Source organism: Microcebus murinus, chromosome 3, assembly GCF_040939455.1.
Source record: "Microcebus murinus isolate Inina chromosome 3, M.murinus_Inina_mat1.0, whole genome shotgun sequence".
Taxonomy (NCBI): domain Eukaryota; kingdom Metazoa; phylum Chordata; class Mammalia; order Primates; family Cheirogaleidae; genus Microcebus; species Microcebus murinus.
In genome coordinates this window covers 79,170,873-79,198,609 of record NC_134106.1, presented here as the reverse complement: position 1 = coordinate 79,198,609, position 27,737 = coordinate 79,170,873, and the positions used below count along the sequence as shown (strand labels likewise).

The 27,737-nt window shown below is 40.4% G+C and overlaps 1 protein-coding gene across 2 annotated transcripts in view; it reads left to right on the top strand.

Moving 5' to 3' along the window:
- Positions 1–3,535: 3,535 nt before the first annotated feature.
- The window catches only part of LONRF2 (LON peptidase N-terminal domain and ring finger 2), a 44,718-nt gene continuing 20,516 nt past the window's right edge, over positions 3,536–27,737 (top strand). Inside the window, exons 1-10 of one of the 2 annotated variants that reach the window (XM_076001035.1) lie at positions 3,536–4,327; positions 10,446–10,564; positions 16,687–16,809; positions 18,925–19,071; positions 19,641–19,851; positions 20,218–20,317; positions 20,600–20,714; positions 23,325–23,446; positions 24,201–24,359; positions 27,517–27,679. In XM_076001035.1, the coding sequence (XP_075857150.1) occupies positions 3,649–4,327; positions 10,446–10,564; positions 16,687–16,809; positions 18,925–19,071; positions 19,641–19,851; positions 20,218–20,317; positions 20,600–20,714; positions 23,325–23,446; positions 24,201–24,359; positions 27,517–27,679 (1,938 nt within the window). In that variant the 5' untranslated portion in view covers positions 3,536–3,648. Of the gene's footprint in view, positions 4,328–10,445; positions 10,565–16,686; positions 16,810–18,924; positions 19,072–19,625; positions 19,852–20,217; positions 20,318–20,599; positions 20,715–23,324; positions 23,447–24,200; positions 24,360–27,516; positions 27,680–27,737 lie in introns of both variants that reach the window. The other variant, XM_020286282.2, reaches the window with a different exon arrangement.

Genomic DNA, 27,737 nt, shown 5'->3' with positions numbered 1-27,737 from the left:
CATAGATCAATTTGGGGAGAATTGACATAATGAGTCTTCTGATCCTTGAACACAGTTTATCTCTCCATTTGTTTACCTTCTTCAATTTCTCTCAAAAATGTTTTGCAGTTTTTAGTTTAGTTTTCATTTTCAGATTTTATTATTTTTCATCTTTTAAGTTTTTTATATTTTTTATGATACCGTGAATAGTATTGTTTCGTAAATTTCAATTTCTGCTTAATGCTAGTACACAGAAATACAATAATTTGTTCCATGGGCTACTTAGAGATGTGTTGTTTAGTTTCCAAATAATTGAAGACTTTCTATGTACTTTTCTGATATTGATTCCCATCTTCTGTCCACTGTGGTCACGGTACATTCTCTTGACTCTTTGGATCCTTTTAAATTTATTCAGTTTTCTTTTGTGGCTCTAAGATGTTCTATATTGGTAAATGTTCCAAGTGCACTTGAAAAAAAGTGCATTCTGCTGTTGTTGAGTATAGTGTGCTATAAATGTCAATCGGGTTGAGTTGTAGAATTACTCAGGTCTTCTATATCCTTACTGGTTTTCAGTATACTTGTTCAATTGATTGCTGGGAGAGGGATACTGAAATCTTCTACATAACTGTGAATTTATCTATTTTACCTCACAGTTCTATCAGCTGTGGTTTCATATATTTCAAAGCCCTGTTATTAGGTACACACATATTTAGAATTATAATGTCCTCTTGATCAATTGACCCCTTTATCATTATGAAATGGCCATTCTTTCTCCTGGTAATATTCTTGGCTATGTAATCTACTTTGTTAGATATCAATATGGTCACTTCAGCTTTATTTTGGTTAGGGTTAACATGGAACATCTTTTTCTACCCTTTTACCTTTAACTTATTTGTATCTTCATATTTAAAGTGGTGTGTTTTGTAAAAAGCATATATTTGGGTTTTCCTTTTACATATAATTTGACAATCTTTGCCTTTTAATTGTGGTGTTTAAACCATTATTATTTAATTAACATTAATTGATATAGCTGGGTTGAACTTGCTCTTTGTTTTCTATTTGTCTTATCTGTTTTTCGTTCCCTTCCCCTCTTTTTATGCCTTCTTGTATTAATAGTGTTTTTTTTTGTTTGTTTTTTGTTTTTTTTTGAGACAGAGTCTCGCTTTGTTGCCCAGGCTAGAGTGAGTGCCGTGGCGTCCTAGCTCACAGCAACCTCAAACTCCTGGGCTTGAGTGATCCTTCTGCCTCAGCCTCCCGGGTAGCTGGGACTACAGGCATGCGCCACCATGCCCGGCTAATTTTTTATATATATATCAGTTGGCCAATTAATTTCTTTCTATTTATAGTAGAGACGGGGTCTCGCTCTTGCTCAGGCTGGTTTTGAACTCCTGACCTTGAGCAATCCGCCCGCCTCGGCCTCCCAAGAGCTAGGATTACAGGCGTGAGCCACAGCGCCCGGCCGTATTAATAGTGTTTTAAAAAACAATTCTATTTTAACTCTTTTATAGGCTTTTAAATTCTAGCTTTTTGCATCATGTAGGTGGTTGCTTTAGAGCTTAGAGTATACATCTTTAGCTTATTACGGTCTTTCTTCAAGTGATATTATACCATTTCACACATAACATTAAAATCTTACAACAGTATCCTTCCCTTTCTCCTCTGCCTGCTTTTGTGCTATTTTTGTGATACATTCTACTTCTAAATGTTATAAACTCACAATACATTAACTTTTTTGCTTTAAATACTTCTTGCTTTCAGCAGGCATGCCTCTAACAAGCTTCTTTCTGTTCTCTTGCTACAAAGTTGTCTAAAATAAGAAATAGGATCTGAGGTCATAAGATTTCACAACCTCTACTATATAGTCTTTGTTGCATCAATTTTAACTGCTCAGAAGTCTTCTCCCCCTTGCTTTCTGGTTATTTGTGAATTTTCTGGATAACAACCCTCAAATACAAGTGAATTGTGGCTTTTTAAAGAAAGCAGATAAAAACCCAAACAGTGATTTTAAAAAGGAAGTTTGGAATAATTCAGTAACGAGATACCAAAACCTTGACCGTTATCAGTGAAATTAAATAGCCAGTTTGGGGGAATGAGGATCATTCACGGAAAGGCATGGGTTTCCTTTGCATTTGTTTCTTGACTGTGGGGCTAGAGACTAGCTGGCCGAAGCTGTCTCTTTCTACCTTTTAGAAACTGGTCGAAAGTTTTCTCGATGAGGCATTTCCCCTTTCCCAAAGCCAGATGTGATCGAGGTATTTTATGTTTTCTTTAGCCAGCAGTTTTAGACGTAATAAAACCTCACAAATTTAGTATAAAGAAATTTCTTTAAATAATGAACAATATAGATTCTGGAATATTGTAATGCATTTTACTGCATTCAAATCCGCAGAATAAAACATAGTGGGACATTAGGAAGCGGAGACTGGGCTGTAAACGAGAAATTTTAAAACCTGGTTAATGCACACAGAAGGGTTTTAATTTAAATCTTTGCTTGTGCACCAATGTAGCTTCCCTCCCTCAGTCCGGCAACTTACGTCTGCAGTACTCCATGTTAGAAGACATTTTTTTTTTTTTATTTTGGCATATTATGGGGGTACAGATTTAAGGTTTCAATAAATGCCCATTTCCCCCCCTCCCCCCAAAAGTCTGAGTCTCCATCATGACCATCCCCCAGATGGTGCACATCTCACTCGTTATGTATGTATATACCCGCCCCCCTCCCCCCTCCCACCACCCCAATACCCTATTACTGTAGCACCTGTGTGTCCACTTAGGTGCTACTCAGTTAATACCAGTTTGCTGGAGAATATATCTGGTGCTTGTTTTTCCATTCTTGGGATACTTCACTTAATAGTATGGGAAGACATTTTTAAAAATCCTATTTCTGCTTCCTAATCAAGGAAACAACATAATTGTCTATTTCCCAAATTCCTCCTCCTCCCAGCACCTAGCTTGGTTCTCCATGGAACGCGTGACTGTGGCTCGACACTTCTGTTAAAATTTGAGTTCTAAAACATCTAAATTTGCAGTTCCATTAAGAGAAGCTTGCTGATGATGTCCGCTCAGTGGCCACCTCAGCCTTCCCAGTCACTCAAGACAGTTCCCTAAATCAAAGCTAGGGATGCTTGGTAGTGATGTGCTTGGTAACTTCCCTGGGCTCTCTTTTAAGGAGAGCCACAGGGCGTCTGGGCTGCCAGGTCTCTGGGGAAAGGCACGTACCTTGGTGCTGGCGAGCCGGCAGCCCACGGCAGGGACGCCTGCTCCCGGCGCGGCCCCAGCAGCTTCGCGGAAAGTGGCGCGGGGAAGGCGCGCGCACACGCGCAGGGCCCCGGGGCGAGGGGTCGGAGGAGACGCGGCCGGGGAGAGGGGCTGGCGACCTGGGTTGTAAGCCAGTGGAGCGAGGTGGGAGTTTCGCGTGGGCAGGGGCTCGGGCCGCCCAGGTGCGGTTGCTGCCCTGCGGGGACCGGCCGCCCACGCAGCGCTGGGGACGCGGCCGAGCCTTGCGCCCGCCCCCGCCCGTGGTCGCAGCGGCTCGCAGCGCGCCGCCCCCAGACGCGCGCGGCTGGCGGCGGAGGCGGCGGCCGCGCTCCCGCAGCCCTGGTCTGGGAAGGGAAGCATCCTTCCTCCTGCGTCTTCGCTGTGGGCCCGCGTCGTCGTCGCCCCGCGATTATGAGCCCCGAGCCGGTCCCGCCGCCGCCGCCGCCCCAGTGTCCCGGCTCTGACCGCGGGGAGCCGTTCGCCCAGCGGGTAGAGAAGGGCGACGAGGCCTTCCGCGCGGGCGACTACGAGACGGCAGCCGAGCTCTTCCGCTCCATGCTGGCCGGGCTGGCGCAGCCGGACCGCGGCCTGTGCCTGCGCCTGGGGGACGCGCTGGCCCGCGCTGGCCGCCTCCCCGAGGCCCTGGGCGCGTTCCGCGGCGCCGCGCGGCTCGGGGCGCTCCGGCCGGAGGAGCTGGGGGAGCTGGCGGGCGGCCTGGCGCGCGCCGTCGGCCTGCGCGAGCGGCGGCTGTCCGCGGGGAAGCCGGGCTGCGCGCCCGAGGCGCCCGGCGACGGGCACCCGGCCTCCGCGTCCGCTGCGCCCCGCGACTTGCTCGGCTGCCCGCGCTGCCGGCGGCTGCTGCACAAGCCGGTGACGCTGCCCTGCGGGCTCACGGTCTGCAAGCGCTGCGTGGAGCCGGGCCCGGCGTGGCCGCAGCCGCGGCGAGTCAACGTGGTGCTGAGCGGCCTGCTGGAGAAGTGCTTCCCCGCCGAGTGCCGGCTGCGCAGGCTGGCGGGCCAGGCGCGGAGTCTGCAGCGCCAGCAGCAGCCCGAGGCCGCGCTGCTCAGGTGCGACCAGGCCCTGGACCTGGGTAAGTGGGCCGTGGGGGCGGGCTCGCCTACCCGCACACCTGTGGAGCCGAGCGCCCGGTTGGGAGCTGACGGTGGGCCAGGGTCTCAGAGCGCTTTGTTCAGGCTGAGGGGTCATCTTGCTTTCTGAAGGTGGGAGCAGCCACACCCTGCAGCCGGGTGACCGGTGTCAGAAGTCAGGTGCGCGCCGCTGGACCAGGACCCGGAATAGGCATAGTTTTCCGAGGCCTCCCTGAGCAGCTCTGTAAAGCCTTTCAGCCCCTTTCCAGCTGTTTAGGAGTGGGAAGGTGACAAAGTGTTTTTTGCTTGTCCTGCAGGAAAATGCAAATAACTGACGCAGTAGAGGTGCGGAACCGGAGTGCCTTGTGCTGGGGCAGGATTTGCTTTGGGGTTTTAGCTAGTCTGTATCCAGGAAGGAACCCTTTCCACTCTGCTTTCATTACTTCGTACTGTCTGGCTCTATCGTGTTTGCTGTCTCAAAGGCCATTGGATGTTGTTATGGCGTGTTTATCGTATTTGATCGTTACGCTGACTAGTGCGTGTGGTTTTTAATCATTCATTCGTTCGTTCGTTCATCTTTACTTAGGTCTCAGACCAGCACTAGGCTCTCTCAGGCCTTCACCCAGCCACCACCTGTTAACAATATGTAATCTAAAGAAAAGCCAAACTTCTGTCATTGTATTTGCCTTTGAACGAGTATGCTGTATTTGCAGTTGTTTCGGGCAGCATGTGAAGGATGATTTGTTTTTGAATTCACTGATTTTTGTGTTAATTATATAGTATATATGACTTAAATCACTAGCCAAGAAGACTTGGTGTAATCTTTTGTTGCTAAATGAATCTTCTTGTAGGCTACAGTAGGTATGCATTTTATTTTAAACTTAAGGTTTTCTCTTTTAGAATGAATGCACACACTACAAAGTGACTAACGTTCAATTTTGTCTTGCAAAACAAATTATGATTCAGTACTTGAACAGGTTATCTATTAATATATATCTAAATTAGGGTATTGCTGCTGGAATAGAGCAACTGACTTGCTTTATGTAACAAGTGTTCTGTAGTTTTTACAGTCAACATACCCACACTTTAACAGGTTGCATATTTTTGAGTTTTCAGTTGTCTTATATATGCGTATATGGTGTAGAGCAGTACTGGTTAATAGAACTATTGTGTAAGTCACATATGGAATTTAAAACTTTCTGGTAGCCATGTTTAAAAGGGTGAAAAAAAAAATAAAAGGGTGAAAAAAAAAGCAGGTGAAATTTGTTTTAGCAGTATTTTTAACCCTACCCATCCACAATATTATTTCGGCTTGTCTTCAATTTTAAAAATAATTGAGATTTTACTCTTTTTCCAACTAAGCCTTTGAAATCCATTGTGTATTTTGCATTCACTGCACTTTCCAATTCAGACACTAAATTTTTATTGGAACTACTTCATCTATATTTATTTAGATGTTGGAGAAGATACAGACAAATGAGAACTATCATATGCTGCTGATGGAACTGCAGATTATACCCCTGAAAATTGTTTGGTAGTATCTACAAGTGTTAAATATGTTCTTTGGCCAGTTTCAAAGAGGTGCATGCATACCTGCACCAAAAGAATGCACAGGGATGTATAAGAATGGTCATTGTTAGACCACTAAAATGGAAAAATCCCAAATGTCCAATAAGAGCAGAATGGGTAAATATATTACAATGTCTTTATGGACTAATACACTAAAAGAAAATAAACCAACTACAGTTAACAAACTACAATGTGGACAAAGCTCACAGGTGTAATGTTACCTTTAGGAGGGGCGTATTAAGTGGGAGAGTGCCCAGGGCAACCTTCCTATGCCCTGGGGATTACCTGGGCGGTGATTGCATGGGCACAAATATAAAAGTTCAAGACACACACTTGATGTTTATGGACTTTGCTCTGTAAGGCCTCCATCAATTTGAATAAATAGCCTATGGGGAATATTGCCATTCATTCTTTCTATTAATATTCACAGGGAACATCACTCATGTTTTATTGCTTTATATGTCAATTCATTTAACTAATTTTTATTTCAATAGACTTAAGGGGAACAATGGAATTTTGTTACATAAATATATTGTATAGTGGTGAAGCCTGGGCTTGTAGTGAACCCATCACCTGAATGGTGCACGTTGTACCAATAGGTAAATTTTCACCCCTCACCCCTCTCCCAAACTCCCTTGTTTGAGTCTCCAATGCCCATTATAGCAGTCTGTGTGACCACGCATACCCATAGTTTAGCTCCCACTTTCCAGAACATAAAGTATTTGTTTTTTCCTGAGTTATATCACTTAGGATAATGGCCTCCAGTTCCATTCAAGTTGCTGCAAAAGACATTATTTTTAACTCTTTTTATTTTATCTTTTAGAGACAGGGTCTCACTATGTTGCCCAGGCTGGACTCAAACTCCTGGGCTCAGGCAGTCCTCCCACCTCAGCCTCCTGAATAGTGAGGACTACAGGTGTGTGCCACGGTGCCCAGCTCATTTAAGTCTTTTTAAATAACATTGTAGTGTTCTCCATTTCTCACCACTACACACTCATATGACAGATTTTACAGCAGTGACCCTACCTCCCAGGACAAAAATGGCTCTGGGTTGCAGTTGGAGAATAGCCTTTGATCAACCCGAAACATAAACATAGAGAGTAGACTGTCTCCTCTCTTCCTCACAAGACCTGGTTCTCAGGCTGTCCTTTGACCCTTCCCCATAGAGGGGTTACCTGGTGAACCCTCTGAGATTTGGGGTCAATTCTTTGGAAGGTACATGTGCACATTTTTCTTGCATATGCTTTCTCCACACATAGCATTTTAAGTTGCTTTTCCTCTTTTATTAATTTTTGAGTTATTCCTAAATAAATTCCCTAGTTTTATTAAGTTTAAAGCTTATTGCTTGGAAAATGTGTAGGCATTTTTTTATATGTTTTAAAAGACTAGCTTATGAAATTCTGTCTTCATGAATTGATCACCAAATGGTGAAAGTTAGCAAAGAAAATGGTTTGGTTCATTCAGTGTCTAGATGGGAAGCCAATTGTATTAATTTTGGACTTAAATAAAAGCAGCTGTTACCGGTAGAATGTGAGGAGTAAAGACTTAAAGGCATTATATTAGAAAAGAATGATTAAAAATAAATATAAGTGAAATGTGTTTTCAACCCAGAAAGCTTCATCAGGATTAATTAAGCTAGCACAAAGATAGTATAAGCAAAGGAATGATGAGGAAAATCTTAGTGAAACAAAAAAAATGGAGTTGGTTAACAAGTCAGAAAGTGGTCATTATGAAGACTAGTAAGAGATGAATGGTAAATGTGATGAAGAAAAAAAGCACAAATAGCAGGAATGAAGAAGCATATTTGCAGATACAAATGAATATTTATGACAGATTTTAAATCCTAAATGAAAAGGAGAATTTTAGGAAAACACAAATTATCAGAATTTTTCCAGGAAGAAATAAAAGCCTGACATGGACCAATAACCATAAAAGAAGTTGAAATGCTCTTTAGGGATTTTCTTCTGATAAAAAGGCACTAAAGTCAAGCAAGTTTTCACAGACTTTCAGTGATTAATTCCCATTTTATTTCAGATCATAGAAAGATATGGGGAAGATTTTAATCTCATACGGTTAGTATAATCTTGACACCACAATCAGGTAAAACTTGTACAGGAAAAAATTTATAGGCTAGTACAAATTATGTGTTAATATATAGTTGCCAAAAATCCTAATTAAATTTCTTTGTATTTTGAGTCCAGCAGTATGATAAGAGTTAGGATCAAGAAGAACCCATCCAAGGAATACAAGGATAATTCAGTATTAGACAAACCTTTCAGTGTAATTCACTACAACAACAGGTTAAAGGGGACATACTACTTGCAATCTCTCAGATGCTGAAAAGCGTTATGTAAAATTCAACACCCTCTTGCTGTAAAGCCCTTAGAGAAAACTAGGACTAGGAGGGAATTTATCTAACTTGATAAATATTTTCTCTCAGAAACTTAAAGCAAACACACTACATGTTAAAGTATGTGATATACTTCATACTTTAGACACATTCTTTTTAAATTCAAGAGATAAATGTCCATTGTCAGTATTATTGCAATATGAGAGTAAAAAGAAATAAGAGGTACAGTGTATAAATATTAGAATGAAAAAATCAAAGTGAATTGCATATGATATGCCTATTTAGGAAATTCAAGAGAATTAATTGGCAGACTATTTGAACTAATGAGAACTTCAGCAAAGTAGGAACAAGATGTGAGATCTCCAGTCTCTCACACGTTTGCAGCAGACATAGTTCCCCAGCGCAAACTGTAGTTCCAGTAGCGCTTTCTTTTCTTTTTTTTTTTGAGATTTCCAAAAATCCCCCAAGGAGAATTTATATATTTCAAAATGCATTTCACTGTGCAACTGAAAAACTTTTACCTAAACTTTTAGTTGGAAATGATTAATCTACAATTATATTAAGTATATAATGACATACTACAAAGGCAAACATGAGAAAAATCAAATAGAATTCTGTAATGCCTTCTCAGAAGTAAAACTGTTCAATTTAAAATCATATCTTTGTGGATTGGTATCAGTACTTCGCAGTTCATACGTGCATTTTCAAAGATGAAACACATAAACTCTCATTATAGATTATAATTAACAGATGAACATTTTCAGTTGATTTTGATGACAGGGAACAGTAACGTAGAACCTTTAATTAAGGAAAATGTTATCCTCCCCAAAATAATTCCATTCTTCTCATTAGCAGATCTCTATTACAAGAAAATGTACTGAATTAATATTATCACATTTTAAATTTCATCAATAAAAAATATGTGAAATTTGTTTTTTGTTTTGTTATAGAAGTACTGTATAATGTCCTCCAGTTTGCCTCTTGGCCTACATAACCTAAAATATTTACTATCTGTTCTTTTACAGAAAAAGAAAAAAAAAGCTACTTCCCCTGTTCTAGCCATTTATCTACATAAAACAATCTCATCGAGCTTTTAATAATTCAAATTGTATTGCTTGATTCCTGCTGTTCCTTTCCCCCTTTTCTACTTTTTTTGTCATAGTTTCTCTATATTATATATATATATATGTAGTGATAATACATTTATAAATAGTTACCATTCTCCATGTGTTGATGTAATATCTTTTTGCATGAATTCTTTGTGCACACTTGCTCAGTTACTTACATAAACTAAAAGAAGGCATACTAACATTTGGAACGGACCAAGTGAGTAGTTTGAAAAAGAGTCAGGTTCAAGGATTTGGAGCACAGTGAAAATGTGTATTACGTAGAGAGAACACATCAAAGGTGTTCAGAAAATTTGTTGATCAACTAAAATGCACAGTTGCAGCCCTGTTACCTACAGCCTTGCATGGGTATACACAGTGAGCCAGGTGCAGCAGTATGAAAAGCAGTTGTGATGGTTCTGCTTTTTGTGAGGTCTGGCAGCGTCACTTTTCCATGGGACCCTGCCAGGTCAGTACGTTGTATACTACCAGTCAGTTCATAGAGCCATTCTTGGCTTCTGTGTAGCTGCACTTATGTCTAATAGCATCTGAGTAATTATCAGAATCTCTTCTGTTTGAGAAATTATAAAGAAAGGACGTTTTCTTTTTCTCGTTTTTCCCTTTAAGAGAACATATTGTAGCTACAATTATGGGGATAAATCAGCATCTACCCAGTTGTGTAGAAAAACAAATTATGTTTACTTTTTTGTTAGTGTTTTAAGTATGGCTTTCCTTGTGCACTTTCATGCAGGTTATATTAAATCTCTTAATATCTGGTTATAGCCCTAAGATGATTCAGCAATCTTACTTAGTTTATTATTGGAGATTATATTGTAGCTAGTGTGTATGCAGGAATAGTCAATGGCAGTCTGTTTTTCTTGGTGCGGTTTGAAGTTTTGTTAATCTTCTGTCTTCCTGAGAGAAACTCTGTATAAAATATACTCATCAAACTATGAAACTCTAAATGTAGAAGGAAGAATTGTTTCTTATTTTGTCATTATATTTATTTTCTAATTTAGCATTTTTAACAACTTAAAGATTATTTGCTTTTAAATGCAGTCATTTTTATTTATTTGCATTCCTCCTGTATTTCAGCGCCTGATGATAATTCATTATTGCTGCTGAGAGCAGAGTTGTATTTAACCATGAAGAACTACGAGCAGGCTCTCCAGGATGCCAGTGCAGTTTGCCAGAACGAACCTCTCTTGACTAAGGTATTTGTATTTGTTGGCTTTGGAGATAGTAAGTGCAAGTTTATGGAATTTTCTTAAAAATAATACAAGATTAATTTTGATTAGGTACTTACAGATAATGTACATTTCCCCTAAATTACAGTAGTCTAAGTTTAGCAATCCACTTAATACTAAACCAACCCAAATTAGAAGACTAAAGATTAACATAAGAAACACTAATTTAGGTTACACTTAGTAGATATTTAGCTGAATAATATGCCCTATACACTGAAAACTATAGAAACAAAATAATCAAATTTTATAGAATTGTGAGTGAAGAGAAAATTTTTAAAATTACAGTTTAAATAGGAAGATCACGTAATGATCATGATTCGCTGTTGGGCGTTAATAGGCATGTAAGCTTACCCGTGCTATTAGTGAAAGGATTAACGTTTTGTGTGTATTTTGGACTAATTTTAGTCTCTGTGTTTTGGTTGGAAAGGCCTAATATTTCTTCCTCTGATGACACAAAATGAACTTTGCTAATCTAATAATGATAGCTTAAATGCTTTCTCATGAACCCTTGAATTTTAAAGTTTTAAATAACTTGTGATGAAATTAACAACTATAGCATGCTCTATTAGTCAGCCAATAATTAAAAATATTTATTCTCCTACCTACTATATCACTTTTATCATCTTTGTTTGCAAAACATTGAAGAGATGCTAAGCTTGGTTGATAGACAAGCTGAGAATAGCCTGTCTTTCCTTCCTTCTTCCCTTCTATTCATTCATCCATCCTTCAGTCTTTTAAAACAAAATGTTTTCAGATTAGATGGAGTGTAAAGATGGACTTGAAAGTAAACCCAAGGATGGGAGTAAATGTTTGTTGGGTAAAGTCCAGAAATCTATTTTGATGTGTTTGCTTCACTAAAAAAAACATTTTCTACTCCAGTTTCTGATGCCGTTTCTCCTATCACTTGATCCACTCTTTTTTAAAAGTATTTTTAATTGACAAATAAAATATTTATATATGTTTATGTACAATATGTTTGAAATATGTATACATTTTGAAAAGACAAAATCAAGTTAATTAACATGTGTTACCTCACATACTTGTCATTTTTGTGGTGAGAACAGTTAAAATTTATTCTCTTAGCAATTTTCAAGAATATAGTACATTATCATTAACTATAGTCAGCATGATGTACAATAGATTTCTTGAATTTATTCCTTCTGTCTAACTGAAATTTTGTATCTTTTGACCAGTATCTCCCCACTTCCCCCTCCCCTGACACTCTCCTTATGAGGTAATTTCTATCAGTAATGATCAAGCCTTAATTATTATGACTTATAAGTAGTATTTCTGACTGACAATAGATCTGCAGTCACTCTCTGAAGCTAGATTTCCCTCTCAAATACCACAGTATTGTTCTTTGAGCTAAAAACTTGGTAGCGTGTCTCTGACAAAAGATAGACTGAGTTACTACAAAGTTACATGGCTAATTGTAACTTTAAGGGAGGCAGCAAATGATTAGTGTTTGAAATTGTGGTAGTATCTTCAGGGTTTATTGCAAATTTGTGGACCTCAATTCTTGACAGATGCCTAGTGAAGAGCAGCTTCAGCAGAAATGTACTCCAACAAATCACTTTAAAATAGGAAAGCATGTAAATTTACTCCACAGTTAAGGGGTGGGGAGAGTAAGTTGCTTGTGGGGAAGGCTAAATTGGCCAAGTATGATTAAGATGAGATGGAAGCACTTTTAAGCCAGGTGCAGTGGCTCACACCTGTAATCCCAGCACTTTGGGAGGCTGAGGTGAGAGGATCACTTGAAGCCAGGACTTCCAGATCACCTGGGCAACATAGCAAGACCCCATCTGTACAAAAAAATTTTAAAAATTAGCTGGGTGTGGTGGTACACACCTGTAGTCTCAGCTTCTTGGGAGGCCGAGGTGGGAGGATCATCTAAGCCCAGGTAGGTGTTCAAGGTTGCAGTGACTTATGATCAGGCCACCTCACTCCACCCTGGGTAACAGAGTGAGACCCTGTCTCTTAAAAAACAAAACAAAACAAAACAAAAAAAACACTTCTCGGTTCCAATTGGGGGGATGTCATAGCAGTGTGTTTTATTCAAGTGAAACTACACTTTCAAGCAGCCAGTCATGGCTAATGATTCAAAACTTTTGGAACAACTGAATATAAGCCAATACCACCAAAATATTTGCTCATAGGCAGAAGTATATATACGTGCATGATTAGTTTGATTTTACTCAAACAGGGAACCTATAAGACTTAAAAGCTAGTTAATTAGTAAACATTTATGGATACCCTGTGGTATAAAATGCAAATCTTGATTGAGATCATATGCATGTGAATGAAAACCTTTGTGTGAAGTTATTTGTGTATATAGGGCAGTCTTATTCTCTCAGAACTTGTGATAAGCAGAATGAGCAGGTTTAAAAGCTACTAAAACTTGAGAGTCTGGGACCTTTACTTTCGTAGGCCTGGGAGGGACCCTAGCAACTTTGTATTCATAATTTTGCACTTTTTTTAAAAAAGGTCCTTTCAAATTGTGTAAGATTCAGACTCCACAAAAGCTGGATCCACTCATATGAAAGGAGAATGAGAAAATCAGTGAGACTTCACCTAGTCATCATAAAGAGTCCTATAGGTGATCCACTGATGGCCCGAAGCATATTTGAGGCTTTTTAGGAACAGTCAGGGATGAAACTGGTGGTCCGTTGTCCAAATATTTGTCATGTCTTTGAAATAGCCACTCTCTCAGAGAACTGGAAGTGATGCGATGAACAGTTAAAAAATGTTAGGAGAGGTGCTGGTGCTGGTGCTGGTGCTGGAACCTGGTCACCATCAGCCGTTCGTTGTATTTAAAACAGTGGAGAAGGAAGTCAGGTGCGATAGAGGCTCGAAACTGGACCTCTTTACATTTGGCTGTTAGTGGCTGCTGGTGTGTTGGACCATTTTAAATACAGAGATAAGGATAAGAGATGTAGGTAGTTGAGAGCTAACAACTGAAGTGCATGTGTTATTGTTTTCCTTCTTAGGGGACCCAGTTAAAATGACAGTAGTGGGTTGGGGGGTGGTTTATTTCTGGTCACAGCAAAAGAGTGAAGTGGTCATGTGAACCCAGAGGAGAAAACAGTTATAAAAACTAGATTTAAAAAGAAAAATAAAGACACTGTAAACCATCCAAAAACAGAAGCCAAGGGAGAATTTAATCTCAAAAACCTGCACACGAAAGGGATGAGAATTGTGATTTTATGGTTTTTTGGCCCAAGGGTTCTGTCTATCCCCACAGTTACAGTTACAAAAATCAATAATGGGAAAAACCCTCAGCATCACCACCTGAAAGTACCAGAGTTCTGAGTTCAGGGCTGGTAAAGGGGAAAGGGGGCGTGTTGGTAGCATAAAAACAGCAGGAGTGAGACTCAAATTTAGAACATAAATCCCTGATTCACAGCTAAACTGTGCATGTGAGAAATGCAGAGGGCATAGCAAAATAATAATAATAATGATAAATGGCAGAGATCAGATAGAAATCTATTCCTAAAAGATAGAGTGACAGGGACTCATATCTGTGAGTTTAGTGCTTGTCTTAGCTGAATGTATTTTCCAATAGTATGCAGCTCAGGCAGCAGAAAGCTTGAAGTGTTAGAGTATGGACCCAAATCTGACAAACAGCTGGAAATTAGGGGAATCCCCCAAAGCAGGGCAATTGCAGATTGAACGATTCTCAGCTGTGGCCAAATTGATAAATTTTCAAACTTCTGTAAATTCACAGCTAATTGGTGTGGTGTGCACTGTCTGGGAGATGGGCACACTTGTACCTTTGACTCAGGTGGTGCAAAGGCAATTTATGTGACCAAAGTGTTTTATCCCCGTAATATTCTGAAATTAAAAAAAAATACAGGCAGGGATTTATTCTTGCCTCCTTTGCTCACTGATGAAGAATGCCTGGCCCATTGTAAGTATTAATAAATGTTGGATTAAGAAAAACTACTTCTCTTCAAAAGATACTATTACAAAAATGAAGAGGCAAACACAGAATGGTAGAAAATATTTGCAAGGCATACATCTGATAAAAGAGTTGTATTTAGCATATATAAAACACTCTTACAGATTCAGTAATAAGTCAGAGCACTCAGTTAAATAATGGACAAGGTATCTGAGCAGATAATTTACCAAAGAAGACGTATGAGTATCAAATTTATACATGAAAAGGTGCTCCATATCATTCATTAGTCATCAAGAAAATGCAAATTAAAACTTCAAAGAGATGCCACTACATACCTGCTGGAATGGCTTAAATTAAAAAGACTGACCATACCGAGTGTTAGCGAGGATGTCTATTAGCTGAAACTCTCTCACTACTGGAAATGCAAAATGGTTCAGCTGCTTTGGAAGACAGTTTGGCTATTTCTTTAAAGTTAAGCATACACTTCCTATGCAACTTAACAATCATAACTGTATTTTCTCAATAGAAATTTTAAAAAGACATGTATGCAGATGCCCATAGCAGCTTAATTTATAATAGCCAAAGACTAAAAGTAACCCAAATGTCCATCAACATGTAAATGGACAAATAGTGGTATGAAATAACTACTTGGAATACAATGGAATACTACTTCGTGAAAGAAAAGAATGAGGTGTTGATCTGTGCAAGAACATGGATGAATCTCAAAAGGGTTATACGCTAAACCAGGGAAGGCACACAAAAGACTGTGTATGTGATTCCACTTGTGTGAAATTCTCAAAAAGGCAAAACTGTAGTGACAGATCAGTGGTTACTGGACCTGGAAAGGTGAGAGGATTGGCTTCGAAAGGCGTTAGAGAACATTTCATGGTGATGGAAATGTGCCATATCATAAAATACACATTTGCCAAGACTCATCACACTGACCATTTACAGTTAGTGAGTTTTTGTTGTATATAAATTATACCTTAATAAAAATGTGATGATAAGGAAGTATAAACAAGGATAAGTGCATAATTGAAGAGAATAGGGAATATTATGGGATTAGGGTACTCAACATATTTTTGGAATATGGATGAATGGATGAAAGAACAGAGAATATTACAGTTCAGATGGGAACTGAGGTCTCATGTCATAGTGGAAACTCCAGAGAGGATCTAGGCTCTGAGGGTAGGATTAAGAAATGAGGTTTGCTAGACAATGCTGTGCAGAGCAGTACTGGGGGGAAACCTCATAGGGGTCCCCTCCAAAGAAGCTGAACAAACTACCTGGGGGAAACATTGCTATTAATACATGCAGTGGATCCGCCTAAGTAAGACCATCTGAATTTTGGTATTGAGGCTCCCAGCCTAAGGCCTGGCTTCCCCCACACTCTTGAAAACAAAGCAGCATCCCAAATAAAGCTCACCCGCGTAGACAAAGGACACAATTGGTCTTCCTTTCACCAGTGACGTCTATGAGGAAAGAGGCCTTTACCAAGTCTACAGCAGAGAAAACCTGTGTGAAACACTCTTGTCTTTTTAAAATGTGAACAAAGAGCTAAGGATCATTAGAAAAAAAATCCAATAGCTTAGAAGAGAAAGACTGAAAATAAATGATTAGAACAGCCAACCCCAATGGAACTAAAACACATGAACTGGTAAAAAATAACAAATATTATTTTCACTGATTTGAGAAAATACCACATCCATAAGACAGAAAGAACATGCTATGGGAAATTACTGATGCATATTGTATTTTGTTTGTTTCCATTGTGGTACTTAGTGTATTACCTTTGTATTATAGTTCTTTCTGGTCATGGCTACTCTCATGAGACCAATAATTCCCTGAAGGCAGGAGCATGGTAGTGTCCTGTAATTACTGAGTGAATTTAAAATCGGTAGCCAGTTCTCTGTTAGCGTGTTCCTTAGAACTGCTTTGGGAAGCAAATTCCAGGTATAGTGACTCCTGTGTTCTGATGGCAGATTGTTATTTATGAGACATTGATTGAAGTTTGGTAAGTTTCCAAGGCAGGGAGATGTAGTAGAGCTGTAGTCATCTTTGGTGGAGTTGGTTTATTCTACCAAATATGAAATTAAATGGTTCTAAGCATTTTTTCAGGGCTGTTTGTATTAAAATATATAATCATGCTGGATTTTTCAAAAATGTATACTTTGTCTTTTGGTGAATCTAGGGACATCATGTAAAAGCTCAGGCTCTTTCTGGATTGGGAAGAAGTAAGGAAGTGTTGAAGGAATTTCTCTACTGCCTTGCTTTAAATCCTGAGTGCAACTCTGTGAAGAAAGAAGCACAGAAGGTACGATTTCCCTTAAATGACTTTCTCCTTCAAGTCTTACTTACAGCCTTCGTGTCCATGCTGAGTAACCCTTGCAGGTAAAATAAACGAGAAATGTAATTCCAAATGCTTGTGACAATGTGATCAATACTTCTGGTTAAATGTTATGTTCTTGTCCACGGATAAAGCAGGATGTTTCACGAGACAGCATAAACGTGCCTCAGTTTTGTTTCCATAATGACACATATTAGGGGAGGCAAATGTCTTTTCCTATCATTTACGATTTTAAGTGTTATAGTTTGTGTAGGAGCCCTATGAAAGACACTGTGATACATGTAAAATTATTAATTCAGCTATATAGGTTGACCTGTAATTTTCAGCAAAGCCTCACCAGCATGATGCAGAAATAGCTTCTCTCTGATTCATGACTGAGTCACCCTGAACGTAGGAATCCTATAAAAAAGCTTGTACAATAGTTACGTGATTATTTTACTTAGCACTTCCGATGACCAGAGGTTTTCATTTTTATGCCAGTGTTTCCCTAATTTTAACACTATTCATTGTCAACTTCTACCATATATTTACCCTGTAATTTTTACTTAACAGTTCTAGTTTTATTTTCTGAAGCAACAGGAAATGAATCAGTTCTTCCTTCTCCAATTCAGACCACTTCAGATATTCGAGAACAGCTATTATCTTTGCCTACGTAATTCTTTGGGCCAAATAACCTTTTCTCAGAGAAAGGGGTTTCCAGAGTTTCCTCCTCTGAATGCATTGTAGCGTACCCCAGATTTCAGCATCTGTATCTGACAGCTGCAGGTGGTGGACTTCCCTTGTGTTCACATCAGGAGGCATGTTTATTTTTAGCCTAATCCCATTACACTGTTGGTTCCTATTAGAAGTGTAGTTAGCCAAAATACCTAGTTTTTTTTTTTTAAATAAGAACTTTCTAGCATTATTTTAATCTTTTTCTTGTGTAGTTGATTGGTATTTGTTAGTCCTGTTCAATTGCCATTCATTGGTTTTTGGCCATCATTCCTACTTGTCAAACTATTAATAATATTGAATCTTCAGCCTGCCATTTCAACTCTCTCTGCTTTGTCCCACCTGCAAACTTCATAAGAATCTTAAAATGTATCTTATCTCAACTAATCCTTACAAAAACATCATGAAAAATATTTAGCACATTCAGAGAGATTTAGCATGTTCATAAGGGTCTTGGGGCTAGAATTTAGGTCCTGAGGATTCTTATCTGTCTGGTGCTTTTTCAGACATGGTGTTTTCCCCTCAGCCGTCCATGGCTGGTAGATATCTTTTATTGCAATCCCAAATGGTGTTGGCCTGTTGATGCCCAAGAAGTGTGGTACCATCCCCGGCAGCTGAGCTACCCAGAGCTGGTGCTGAGATGTCCTCCAGAGGATGGTGCTACTCATTGCTACAGAGTCAGGGGTTCCAGTGCACCTACCTTGAACCATGAAGAACATTGAGGGAGGGGTCATTTTTTGTTTAGGTTTCAGTCACTCTGCTTCCTGCAAGCCTTGGGTTCAGCTGAGGCCATGAGGTTTGGCAGGACCATTCAAGTGACAGCTAGAATGCCTAACTGGCCATCGCTGTCCCCCACCAGCATGCTAGCCACATGGTTCTTCAACTAGAATTATGGCCCGTCACCCTCTCTTCCTTTAAAGTTCTTTACTAGGTGGCTCTTCTGTTTCTCTTGTGAATAGAGCACTCCTCCAGAAAGATCTTAGTCCTGTGGGTGATCACAGCTTAGATTTAATCAGGGCCCCCCCTGCAATCTCTGTACCCCATTTTTCTCTCTTATCTGTGAGACTTTTAGGAGAGGTTTTATGTAGCAGATATATAAGGACCAGGCAGAAGGAAGTTGTAATGCTGATATTTTGTTATTAGTAAGACTAAGGTGGAAAGGGATTAGAAGCTAAAATGCTTAAAACACCAACTGTGGTTTCAAATACGTTTAAATTTTAAAAGGTTGGCTGGCAGTGGGAATACATAGTAATTATTCTTTTCCACTTTTTAGGTCTATTCGGCCCCATGGTCTCCTCTGAATCTTTAAGGCATGTTATATATTTTTACAAAAGTGTTACAATTTTTTTTCTTTTCTTGGCAATTTTATAGGTAATGTGTGAGGTGCTTTTTCCAGCTTCAGAAAACGTGCATCAAAATTTAGCATCTTCCATCCAAAGCAAATTGCAGGCCCAATGTCAGAGCCACGTAAACACCCAGTCTACTCTGGAAGGAGCAGGTGATGCAGGGAGCTCTGAGGTATGACGTGTGTTTGTTAGGATTCTCTTGGTCAGGCTTTACGTGATCGCTTCATTTTACAAGCTATTCAGACACCATGACATTCTGTTAGTTAGATGTATTTCTCAAGACTAATTGTAGCTCCTTAGTCTGGGAGTCGAAACTTTTAAATGAAACCTATGGAAGTAATGAAAATGATTAAAGATTAAAAGAAACCTTAGGGCACCTCCAAACAACCCTAAACATTAGGAGACCTGAAATTATTTTGACTTAAGGAAAAGAAAGCAGAGGGATGATTCAAATGTATATGATTTTGTGTGTGTGTGTGTGTGTGTGTGTGTGTGTGTGTGTGTGTAAATAGATAATACTGCACATGAAGGTTGGTGTTCATTTGCTTTGGCTCAGGAAGAAATGATCCTGTATTTGTGAAAAGAATAAAGCTCATCTTAGAAGTTAATAGATGAAACCAATTATGAGGGAAGAGTTACAAGCCTTCTTTTTTCCCCAGAGATTTCTAAGCCAGGGTACTGCATAATTTTTTTTTTCTCTTATGCCGTGTTTTCTTTAATATTCAGGATTCTTTGTTCCAGCTTCACCAGAATCCATCTGAGAAATCTGAGGTATTTAGAAATGCCAATTCATCAGTTTTATATTTTATACTGGGTCTACACTTCGAAGAGGATAAAAAAACATTAGAAAGTATTCTTCCAGTAGCACCCAGCTCTGGTTTAAAGAGACAATTTCCAAATGACACAGAGGAGGCGCCTGACCTGAACACCCCTGGAAAGATCCCCAAGAAAGGTCAGTAAACTATTCTGTCATCCATTTCTGTGACTCCAGAGTGGTAGAACATTAGCCAGTGTTCAATACATTTTTTTAAAAATATTTTACACTGTTTAAAATTAGTAATGAAATGAATACATCAGCTCTAAGATTATAGAACATTTTAGATGCTTAATCCTGCAAAGGACTCATAGTCAGAAATAGAGAGAATTCAGGTAATTTTAACTGTTCATGCTTACTGTCCAGATAAATTATTGCTGTATACTGTTAACTGGATAGGAAATATTCCTGCCCAGCATGATTTGGATATATTTGTTCCCAAGGGAATACATTTATTATATGCCATTATTCAGGTGTTAATTATAGCATCTTTAATTGTTTCAGATGCAGATTGCTCACCTCAAAAGGCCATGGACTCTGAGCTAGGAGAAGGCCAGGGCCTCTCGATCGATGTAGCTGACTTTGAGTGCGCTCTCTGCATGAGGTAGGGTGGTGCAGAACCCATACAGCTCTTTTGAAACTTCAGCCTTTCTGAAATTTAAACCTAAACATAGTGGGCTTCTTATCATCAGGGAAATTGTGTATTACCTCAGTAATAACTGATTTATTTTCTAGATATTTGATAAAGAAGATATAAAATGGAAATGGATATAAGTGATTTTTAGAACAGTAAGGGAATTGCATAAAGATCCTTAAACAAATAGATTATTTGAAAGCCTCTTCTGGATATTTCTTACTGAAAACACAGATTTTTTTTTCCCCCCAGGTTGCTCTTTGAGCCTGTCACTACACCCTGTGGACATACTTTTTGCCTAAAATGCCTTGAACGCTGCCTCGACCACGCCCCACATTGTCCATTGTGCAAAGACAAACTTTCGGAGGTTAGTGTATTCTGTGAAACCAAACAGCCCCACTTCTGGTCCCTTCAGAGATGCCCATCACGTGTTGTGCTTTGCTTCCGTGACCCAGTTGTTAAAGGAAGTGAGGTTTCTCCAAGATGGGTCTTTTCCCATCTCTTTGATTCATCCAAAAATACACAAGGAAGGTACAGATGCAGAAATAACTAAATTTCAAGGAGATTATCAGGCATTAATTATAGTTGAGGTAGATTGAAAATAGCTAACATCACTAAGCCCTTACAATACATAGGTTATAAATGGATGAGTAACATCATGGCTCATTTAATATGTGCCAAGAATTCTCTGCTTACCTCATCGCAAGAGTTTTGTGTAGGATCGAAGACTTGATCATTTCTGACTACAGGTAAGTTCTTTTACCACCTTTAACAGTTGTCGGTTGTTGTTATCTTTGGTCTGAAATCAAAACCGGTAAAACTAAGGTGCCATGGGGAAGCTATTTAATGATGTTTAGCCCAAATATAAACTATTGAATCAATTTTACATTAGGTATGGTGAATTCGATGAGCAATATTTATGACCTGAAGGCCTCTGATCAGTTTTTGAAATAGTGAATCTGTTTCACTTGTATTGGTCTCTGGTCTCATTGGTGCCACTAACTTTCCATGGAGCAAGCTATTTAACATCTTGGGGGTGGGGGTGCATGTCTTCTTTTGTTTTTCATCCATAAAATAAGACCAATAATATTTGCCTTAACTACTTACCAGAGAGCAAACTCACGGATCCATTTTACATGGCATAAAGTTTTTGCTTTTACAAATACACGGTAAAATTCATTTTTTTAATCTGACGTGATAAGAGGAGATATTATACTTAAGTGAATTTTTAAATAACAATAACTGTTTACTATACTGTCAAAACTTATTAAAATAAGCTGTTACAATTTTAGACATTTTAAAACATTATATATATGTACATACTTTACTAAATTATATGCATACTGAATCTTTCTAAATTCATCAGAGTTCTCATTATAAATATCAGTTATCTTACTATGTGCTATGTGTCATAGTGGTGGATATGTTTTTGATTTTGAGTCTGTGTAGCAGTTTCCTTTGGTGGTCCCTGTTCTGTCCTTTTCCTGGTGTTTGCTGTCTCTAGCTAACAGAACCGGTGAACCACTGCCTTACTGTTCCCTGCGTGCTGGGCCAGAGGGCCTGGCAATGACTCACCTGTTCTCACAGAGTAAAATGCGTGTCTTTGTGACCACTGTTTCCAGTACAGACATTATACTCACTCCTGTTCCAGTGCTGCCTGGTAGGCTGTGGGAAGAAGCAATACCTGCAGGTTAGCGCTACAATATAAGCTCCTTAAGGACAGAAACTGCATGTGACTTGTTTTCACTGTATTTCCAGCAACCAGAACTCACACTAGAGACTCTAGAAGTCTTTTTGGAACGAATGATTACATGCAAACTGTTCATGGATTGCCAATGTTCCAGAAATTAGAATATAATAAAATGAACCCAAATCCAAAATCGTAATTTTACCTTTCTTGAGTGCAGCAGCCACGTCATGAGCTTAGATTTCTTCACGTGCCTTACCATGAACAGGAACCATGAATTACATATGTGTCTGCAGACTTGGTTAACAGACTACCAAGTAAAGCAAATTTTATTATATTTCTGTTAAGTAAAAGGGTATCATAAACGAACAGTTTATAAAATACCTATGTCATTAATAATGACAATCATGAGGCAGTTTTGTGAATTAAATAAAAGCTTGTTTCTGCCAGTTATCCTGTGTTAGTGATTCTCAAACAACAGTCATTTCTGAAGGTCGAACTCCTAGTTCTCAGTCAAGCACAGCAGTACGTTCTGCCCGTTTCTCACTAGCTACAGCGCAACTTGGCAGGATGTACGGGACTCTCCCTGAGACATAGCGTGTTAGAAATGTGTGAAGCCATCCCTAGCCCAGAAATGCAGCAAGTTACCAGAGAAAGAACTGAGCACTGAAGCCTGCCGGGCCTGGGGCCCTAGCTGTGCCATGGTGGCCTGGCACTGCTGGGCCCTGAACATTCTGAGACCCAGCTTGGTTAGTGCAGTGCAGAGAGCACCTGTTCTTTAGTACTGTTTTAAGGACTAACCTAATTTCTGTTAAGCACCTGCACTGCTGGTACCTGATGCATATCAGAATGTCAGTGAAGAAGAGCTATTATCTGCTCATTTATATGCCTGCAGTAAAACAGTGTAGAGTGTACACACACACACACACACACACACACACACTTCAGTTCTTCGCTTTCCAGGTGGATCATTTCATATTTCTCTTCTCTCCCCACCTACCCTACTCCACTTCCTCTCCCCTCACTCACATAATGATACTTGACTGAAGATGTAGATGCCACCGAGGCTGGAGGTGCCTCGTCCTCCCTCCAGGTGATTGCCTGCCTCCTCCTGTACGTTTCTCACAGGGAGGCAGTGGCCCCTGTCCCTGGCACCGGACATGCCCATTCCTCGTGCCTTCTCAGAGATCCCACCCCCACCTCCTCGCTGACCTTCTCACTGGGAAGCTTTGTCCTTGAGAATCAATTACCATCTGGTATCATTTGACTTTGTCGTCATTGTTGTTTCAGTTGTTGGCAAGCAGAAATTTTAATATTACGGTTCTGGCTGAAGAATTAATATTTCGATACTTGTCAGAGGAATTGTCTGATAGGAAGAGAATTTATGATGAAGAAATGACGGAGCTATCAAAGTAAGTGCTCATGCCGTATGTACTTGGTCCTAAGTTCAGATTAAAGAAGAAAATCCTTGTTAGCCTCAGATTTACCTCAGATGATTTTGTGTGTTGAGGGAAGTAGGCAGAGAAATTTCTTGGTCTATAAAGGGAAAAAAATTCTAATTGCAAAATATTTATGGAAATATAATTGCAGGAAGTTATAAGAAATATTTTTAAATTGTGTGTTAACAGAATTATGTAGCTGCTTTTTGTTTCAAAATAAGCAGTACTGAGTTTTTCAGGATTGAAAAGGCAAAGTATGTAGAATGAGAAGCAGTGCCCAGGTTTGCAACTCACAACAGCTTGACAGTTGTTCATCTTTTAAAATGGTTAAAATTTCATGGTTTAGTGGAGATCTTAGCACCCTTCCACTTGTCCATTCAAAACTCACTGCCTTTGACTGATATGTAGTTTTTGCTTTTATCAGAATTTTCTTTAGAGTGGTCAAAAGCTATGACTTTTCTAAGCAGAGTAATATAATGCAGCACATTTTCTTTCATCAAATTAAATAAGACAGATTTTGCAGGAAAACTGGATGAGCAGAGAATGTTCTCATGCCGTGGCCCTTGGCTTTCTGTTCCCATTTTTAGACCCACTGAGTCAGGGCTTGAGGGTTTTGTTTCGTAGATGAGAGACTTGAGGTTGGTGAGCTTTTGCTGTCTTAGTGACCAGCACTCCCTTCTGTCTCTAACAGCGTGCATCTAAGTTAACATGTCCCCTTGCCCTGCAGTCTGACCAGAGACGTCCCCATCTTTGTGTGCGCCATGGCCTTCCCCACCGTCCCGTGTCCACTCCATGTCTTTGAGCCCCGCTATCGGCTTATGATAAGAAGATGCATGGAAACCGGCACCAAGCGGTTTGGCATGTGTTTATCTGCTGAGCACGCAGGGTAAGAATTACCAGCCTTCAAAGGGTCCTAATTAAGGGCATAATTTGTCATTTTTCTTGAAGAACAGTGTAGGATGATGCTTGAAACTCTCCAGTGGCTCCCATTACATACCAGAGTCTAAGTTCAAGACTGTCCGTAATGTGATCCCATCCTTTCTTTCTAGCCTCATCTAAGCCTTCCTTTCACACATGGTACTTGCTGGTCCACTGCCATATTACTTGTCCTTCTCTGAGGACAGCTCATGTATCCATACTTGCATGCTTCCTCTGCCTCCAACTATCTTCTAACCCATCTATGTACAGACAAATCCAGTCCGGCCTTTTAAGTTCTTGAAAAATTGCAACATACCCCATGAAGCATTTCTCTATTCCATAGCCATAAAATCTCAGTCTCAAAGAAACCCACTGCACTTGGTTTTAGCCTCATCATTTGTCAAGAGAGAGTGTTGCAAGTCAATCCATAACTTTCTTCTGTGAGCTGATTTGGGGACTCAAGACCCTTCGCATCCCTTAGGGCTTTGTCAGCCCTGCCCGGTCATGATGGGGCCACTACATCCAAGTTCTAGCTAGTGGAAGAAGCACATGTGCCCTTAAAGGACTTTGGAGAAAAGGGACCACTTCACTTTTGCTCACACCTGCTGCAAGGGAGGCTGGGAAATGTAGTCCACTCACATGCCCAGGAGAAGTGGGAGAATGGATTTTTAGGGACACCCAGCAGTTTCTTCCATAAATACCTAGGGACAATTTTTTTTTAAATACATGGGGGCCTTTATGGAAAAAAAATATAAAATTTTATTGAACGATATTAAAGAATCCTTAAATAAGTGGAGAGAAATGCCATGTTCATGGATGCAAAACCTCAATGTCATAGAGACGTCATATCTACCCAAATTTGTCTACAAATCCAACGTAATTTCATCAACACCTCAAGAGGGCTTTTTCATTGACTTGCTTAAGCTGATTTTAGAATCAGTGTGTAAAAGCAAAAGAACAAGACTAGATAGTTTTGAAGAAACTGCTGAGCAACCAGGGAAACACGTTACTGTAATATCAAATTTACATGCCATAGTACAGGGGTCCTCAAACTTTTTAAACAGGGGGCCAGTTCATTGTCCCTCAGACCGTTGAAGGGTGGACTATAGTTTAAAAAAAACTATGAACAAATTCCTGTGCACACTGCACATATCTTATTTCAAAGTAAAAAAACAAATGGGCAAAAACACCTGCCTATGGCCTGCAGGCTGTGGTTTGAGGACGCCTGCCATAGTACATTGACCAATGAAACAGAATAATACAGAGATCAGAAACAGATCCACTCATACATGGGCTCAAAATTTATGTATAATTTTGCAAGAAAAGAAACTACTCAATACAAGATGCGCATAAAATTAGTGGGCAGTCCAAGTGGGGAAAAGAAATGTTTTCTCTACCTTACACATTTACATTCCTAATGTGGAAAACAAAATGTGATGACATTTAAGAGGAAATATGGGAGACTATGTTTATAATAGGAATGGGGAAGGATTTTTTAATACGCTAGATGCTGAGAGCCCATAACAGAGATGTGATAATAAATTTGAATATATTAAAATTTGATTCATCAAAAGGCAGTGAAAGCAATGGGGAAAAGCAAGCCACTTCCTTGTTCAATAAATAAGGCACTCAACTTCTGCTGAGAATATAGAATACTGAACAGAACGTTATTCCCACCCAAACAACAAGAAAAAACAGATAAACCATAGAACATATGGACCTTGATCCCATCAGAGAGCAGAGGTTGCTTAGGGTAACCAAGAAAAGATGGGTCCCTCCAGGAAGAGTGGACAGAGCCAAAGAGGAGACAGACAGGCGTGTAGGAAGAATCAGCTCATTTTTAAAAAAATTGCTACTGACGTCATGTGGGCCAGCATCAGAGTGTGGATCCCCTAGGAGCTGCAGATGCAGGGGGTGGGGGGGTGTTCCAGCCCAGGTTCTTGTCCACAGACAAGACGAGACGCTCCTGGTGAGGCAGGAGATGCCCTGAGCCAGGCAGACTTGGAGAAGCTGCCATTTATTTGGAGGCCATCTGCAGATAGCTGGGGCAACAAGTCTTCCCTTGAAGGGTGTCGTCAGGGTGCCTCCAGGTACACCAGATGTAGACGAGATCACCCTGTGAGATACCCAGGGAAGGAGAGTTTTAGTGACTATCCAGGGAGAGGTGTCCAGCAGGCAGCTGGACATACAGGCCCGTAACTGGGAGTCCTCCCTCCTCTCTTGTTTGGGGGAGGAGTGAGTGGAGTTGTTCACCCCAAGGACTTTGGAATCAGAATGGCTTAGGTCCCAGTTTCAATTCTAAATCTCATCGTGAATTAGATAAGTTGTTTAATTCCTCTAGCCCTCCATGTTTTTGTGAGGCTTGATTGAGTGCTTATTCTAAGCTGTTCCGTGTAGTGCTTGGCACGTGGTAAGTGAGAATATGACCAGGGTCTGAATGGTAGTTAGAATCGGGCGAGCTTTGGCGCGAGAATGATGTAGCCAGGACACCACCCCAGGAGAGCAGAGGAGGCGTTGGTTCATGGCAGGTCAGCAGGCTCATGCCTTAGGCCAGACAGGAACCGCCCACTGGTTTAGCAATTCAGAGGGTACCTGCGACCTCTTCTGGAATAACTTTAATGGAATGCTGATATGGAGGAGTGAAGGATAGACAGGAGATGAGGGCAGTGACTGTGGACCGCTTCCCATGGCACTTGGTTGGGGCCGGCAGAGTTGGCCAGTGTCGGTGGACATGAGGTGGAGACTTGTGGGCAAGGAGCAGAGTCTGGGTGTGCCACGCAGGCCAGGCAGTCCTCCTGCTCTCCTGATAGTGCCGGCCAAGAGGCCACATTTAAGATTCTGTCCCTTCCCAAATCTCGGGTCCTTCCCAAGACACTAGCTTGTCTGAACTGCTGAGGTGCAGGTCCTCTCTCACCTGGAGCGCTTCCACCGCAGCCCCCACGCCCTAGTACGTTTGGCATGTAACAGGAGTGTTCATCTGCAGGTGTCTCTTAGAGGTAATAACCTTGCTGGTCTGACGCAGAGACACCGTTTGTTTTCCTTTTAAAACCCAAACTCATCGCGGGGAAAATAGAGACCTCCTGCATTTTAAAAATCATAGTCATTTCTCCCAACTGACCTTTTAGGATTTCCGAGTACGGCTGCATGCTGGAGATTAAGGATGTCAGAACTTTCCCTGATGGAAGTTCAGTCGTAGATGCAATTGGCATTAGTCGGTTCAGAGTCCTAAGCCACCGGCACAGAGACGGCTATAACACGGCGGACATCGAGTATATTGAAGATGAGAAGGTAAGGCTGTACTGGTGCGTTTTGTAGAGGCCAGTCCCTTTGTTTCCCTCTGCTTTGT